The 5,000-nt window shown below is 50.6% G+C and overlaps 1 protein-coding gene across 1 annotated transcript in view; it reads left to right on the top strand.

Moving 5' to 3' along the window:
• The window catches only part of LOC117401533 (nuclear factor interleukin-3-regulated protein), a 16,235-nt gene extending 11,653 nt beyond the window's left edge, over positions 1–4,582 (top strand). The window contains exon 2 of the mRNA XM_034002312.3: positions 2,203–4,582. Coding sequence (XP_033858203.1) covers positions 2,672–3,559 — 888 coding nt within the window. The 5' untranslated portion in view covers positions 2,203–2,671 and the 3' untranslated portion in view covers positions 3,560–4,582. The remainder of the gene's footprint in view (positions 1–2,202) is intronic.
• The last annotated feature ends 418 nt before the right edge of the window (positions 4,583–5,000 follow it).

Raw genomic sequence — 5,000 nt, forward strand, 5'->3', positions numbered from 1 at the left:
CCGTCTTATAAAGGGGGTGCACTGCATGGCAGCACAGGGCCACGAGGGTGCTGGAGAGCTGAGAATGGAGCATGTCAGAGGGCCGTCTTATAAAGGGGGTGCACTGCATGGCAGCGCAGGGCCACGAGGGTGCTGGAGAGCTGAGAATGGAGCATGTCAGAGGGCCGTCTTATAAAGGGGGTGCACTGCATGGCAGCGCAGGGCCACGAGGGTGCTGGAGAGCTGAGAATGGAGCATGTCAGAGGGCCGTCTTATAAAGGGGGTGCACTGCATGGCAGCGCAGGGCCACGAGGGTGCTGGAGAGCTGAGAATGGAGCATGTCAGAGGGCCGTCTTATAAAGGGGGTGCACTGCATGGCAGCGCAGGGCCACGAGGGTGCTGGAGAGCTGAGAATGGAGCATGTCAGAGGGCCGTCTTATAAAGGGGGTGCACTGCATGGCAGCGCAGGGCCACGAGGGTGCTGGAGAGCTGAGAATGGAGCATGTCAGAGGGCCGTCTTATAAAGGGGGTGCACTGCATGGCAGCGCAGGGCCACGAGGGTGCTGGAGAGCTGAGAATGGAGCATGTCAGAGGGCCGTCTTATAAAGGGGATGCACTGCATGGCAGCGCAGGGCCACGAGGGTGCTGGAGAGCTGAGAATGGAGCATGTCAGAGGGCCGTCTTATAAAGGGGGTGCACTGCATGGCAGCGCAGGGCCACGAGGGTGCTGGAGAGCTGAGAATGGAGCATGTCAGAGGGCCGTCTTATAAAGGGGGTGCACTGCATGGCAGTGCAGGGCCACGAGGGTGCATGAGAGCTGAGAATGGAGCATGTCAGAGGGCCGTCTTATAAAGGGGGTGCACTGCATGGCAGCGCAGGGCCACGAGGGTGCATGAGAGCTAAGAATGGAGCATGTCAGAGGGCCGTCTTATAAAGGGGGTGCACTGCATGGCAGCGCAGGGCCACGAGGGTGCATGAGAGCTAAGAATGCAGCATGTAAGTTGCTGACTAGCCGAGAAGCAGAGAAGTCAGATGAATCTGAAACACAGATTCGTGGAAGCGTTTGTTTTTATATTACATTATTTCTTGACATTATTAGTGTGAACAAAACCTCTCAGAGCGAACATCTGTATCCCTGGATGGTAATAAGTGAGAAAGCATTGAGAATGCACAGAGGCTTTGGCTCATTACACACAGGGGTTTGTGAGCATAGATAACAGGTGCAGACTCAAGTCATGCAGTGAATGCCACATTAAACACGCAGAGCGCTTTGCTGGGGTGTCGCAGTAACCCTGTGTGTGATGAGGTGACACACCGGTGCACAGCACCTCACAGACGCACGCTGTGCACCCAGCTGTTCATCTGTAGCAGTCAGTGCAGTCACACCACGGCTCCGGGCCCCAACCTAGAAACTTTACAAACAAGCAGATATTTTAATAAAGTCTGCTTTACAGAGTCATGAGAGCGCTTGTTTTATATTAGAGGCATTTGGCTGGCCTTACATTTGTTAATTTCAGAACTGCGTTTTCTTTTTTAAACTACAGAAGGGGTGCCCTGTAATAACGTGATCATCCGCAGTTTCATTTTCTTTACATAACCTGTTCCTGCTTCACGTTATTTTTTGACATGTTTTGTGTTAATATGAAGAAAGAGTGGGCTAATACGAAATCAAGTTTTGAATAGAACTGGTGAGATACAACACCTATATTGGTGAAGTGAATCAGTGTCATGAAAGATTTTTTATTATACATTAGTATATTATTAAGGGCATTATTATATATTATAGCTGCTTATCTTCTGGGATGTGAGCGGCACAGAGGCTGTAGATTGATATCGTGTCTTTAAGGACACCAGTGAACGCCATTCAGACGCTGGATCATTTCTACAGAGTGGATGAGCTGTGGTGGGAGTTCCCCCTTGGAAAGTTCCCATTATGAGCAGGGTAAACACAGTGAGCCTTCGCATTGTTGCGTCAGAATGCCGCTTCAGAAACAGCTAAACCAGGCGTGTTTGTGCCGAAAGAGCAAAAACACTTTTCTGTTTGTTTTTTTTTTTCTTTGATTGATTTAAAAAACATTTTTTTATCTAAAAGTGTTTGAATTCTGAATAGTTTGGTATGTAGATTAGTGAGTCTGAATTTGGGAGAACATTCTATGAGTTAAAAAAAAAATCATTATTCTGCCAGTATATTCTTAATAAATGTGTATTTTCTTCTCTTCTCAGATCTAGTGTAGCTCTGCGCAGCTGTGTGTGGGGCTGTGTGAGCAACTCCGGTAGAAAAGAAAGACAGACTTGAGATTTCTGCTTCAGAAGAACTTAAAGGGGAACGCTAGGCCGGCGTCACAAGCCTGGTGAAATCAGGATCTGCCCAGTGAGACTGCAACCCAAACGGCAAGTAGACAGACATCTCCGCTAGTGCCTTCATCAGTGTACCGGCAAACTCGAAGAGCAAGAAAAACTCCCTGGAGCACCGTGTGCACCTGGCAGAGCATTGTGAGCTGAAACCAGACACAGGCACGCCTCCTCTCCACAACAGCAGGACCAAGAACCAGGACAAAGCTGCCACCGACTTCCACCAAGTTAAAACTCGACTCTCATTTGCACACTTCCTTTCTGTTTCTCAGTTTTCCTTTCAGTCTCTCTCTCTCTGGGTCTGTGCTGTCCCTCCCGCTCTGCCTCCTCGCCTCTCCCGATGGAGACTCTGTTTGTTCTGCCGGTGCGGGACAGTGGGGGCAGCAGCATGGGCAGTACGAGCCCTGAGGTGGAGGGTGTGTTTGAGGTGCAGCCCCCCTCGGGGTCCCGCAGGAAACGTGAGTTCATGCCGGACGAGAAGAAGGACGCCACCTACTGGGAGAAGCGGCGCAAGAACAACGAGGCGGCCAAGCGCTCGCGGGAGAAGCGGCGGGTCCACGACTACGTGATGGAGGGCCGGCTAGCGGGGCTGAGCGAGGAGAATCTGCGCCTGCGAGCCGAGCTGCTGGCACTCAAGCTGCGCTTCGGGATCCTCAGCCCAGCCGACTACGCCGAGCACGCACGCACCCTGCTGGCAAGGAGGCCCAGCCCGGCCGGGGACAGGACAACACCCCCTGCCTGCCACGAGCGCTACTGCACCAAGCCTCTCACATCCCGAGGCCAGGACTCCCCTCCCCGTCCCACGTACCTACTCCCCTCGCACACCCACCCCCCGACTGCTCCCCCCTGCCTGTCCTGCCCCCTGGCTGGCTCAGCCTTCACCCCAGCTCGGGGGGCCCTGGGGAGGTATCCCTTCTTCCACTACCCCCCTCACTGCGAGCCTCTGAGACTGGCCTCCCCACCCCCCTGCCTCCCCACACCCCTGCCTCAAAGGAAGGCCTCTGATGAGGAGTGGGAGGGGGAGCAGCAGGTTCCGACTCCCTCCTCTCTGCCTGCTCTCAAGGGCTGTGCTTCCGAACCTGACCCCATGGCTGCCCTGCCTCACAAGCTGAGGCTCAAGGCCCGGCGGGGGAAGGCTGACTCGGACGGAGAGGCAGGGAGAAGGGACCCCCGGAGGCACAGAGAGGAACTGCGTCTCCTACTAACGTCACCAGAGCTCGTGGACTGATAGACTGCACTGTGGTACTGACTGCTGAGCAGAAGCACTGCACTGCCATTAATGCTGCATGTATGTGCCTTCTTATATTTCATGTGTGCCAGCACACTGTGAAAGACGATTGACAACCAAAGTAGCAACAAGATCCCCTCATTGCCAGGATTCACAGAGCTGTTGCAGAACTCTGAGCCTCTTTTTTGTTAGTTGTTTTACAGAATGTTTGTTTGTCCTAAACCTTCTTTCTTAATTTTTTTTTTAGCATTGCTAAAGATTGTATGTTTTCTATATAAATCTATTTGCCAAACCAATGTTTCTTTAGCTGTGTGTTGTCTCAGGGCTTTTTACAAAATCACACAACGTACACAATAAAACTGTGAGCTTGAAAAACTGGGCTCCAAAATCGACAGTAAGTCCATGCAGACAGAAGTGGTGTGGCGAGCCTTCACAGCTCCCTGCCGATTCCCCATGTGGAGGCTCGGGTACTTTATTCAACGCGGAACAACAAACATGTGTTCCTCTGATTCAGTTCAGTCATGTCATAATTAAACGAAAGCTATATGTTATCTCTGGATCAGTAAGAACGACTAATATTGCCCTTTCGCAGTGTCTAGATGTTTCCCTCCCAATGTATTTGTGTATTATTAGTGTATTATTTCCACTTTAGATTCCTTTATGTATCTGGAACTTCCAACTGCTGTGTCTCCAACGAGTTGAATGATTCCAAGCAAGCAGCTGAGCAGAGCTGCAGCACCAGCCGAGGATCTGAGCGTGAAACACTGCCTTGTAAAACGAGCACCCTGCTGGGGTGAAGTCTAATCAGAGTGACATGTACTGAGTTGATTTATTACTTTACGTTTTACCAGCAGTGCCAACTCAGCACAGGACCAAATTCTTAGTAAACCTCCACCCCTGGGAAACAATTCAATATCCAGGTTTCTCTTTCTCTCTGTCTCTTGCTCACTGAGCAGTGGTCAGGCAGGGGGTGTGTGTGTGTGTGTGTGGGTGGGGTGGGGGCGGATGGTGTTGAATATAGCACATCAAGACCCCCCCCGTCTGCCCCCTACACAGATACACACAGGGCTGCTCAGGGAGATAGAAGCCTGCATTGCTGGTAAATATTTGTCAAGCCACAACGTGAAACCACATAAACACACACACACGGTTCAGGCTTAGCTTCCTGTGGTGAGGAGTGATGGTACAATTAGCAACTAGAATTCTCACTAAAGTGAGTCAGATCTCACACCCAGCAGGAGCATCATTCAGAAAGAACCCATCACACACCTTGGCTTTTACATTTCTTTATTATTATTATTATTATTATAGTTTGTTTATTTATTTGTCTTTTTTTGGTCCTTGTATATTTTAGTGCTCATGCAGAAACACTCGATCCAGTTGAGCTAAACATTTCACTGTTTAAATTGTTAAAAGGGGTTTTGTGTGAGTGTGTCTGTTT

This window comes from Acipenser ruthenus, chromosome 47, assembly GCF_902713425.1.
Source record: "Acipenser ruthenus chromosome 47, fAciRut3.2 maternal haplotype, whole genome shotgun sequence".
In the NCBI taxonomy this organism is placed as follows: domain Eukaryota; kingdom Metazoa; phylum Chordata; class Actinopteri; order Acipenseriformes; family Acipenseridae; genus Acipenser; species Acipenser ruthenus.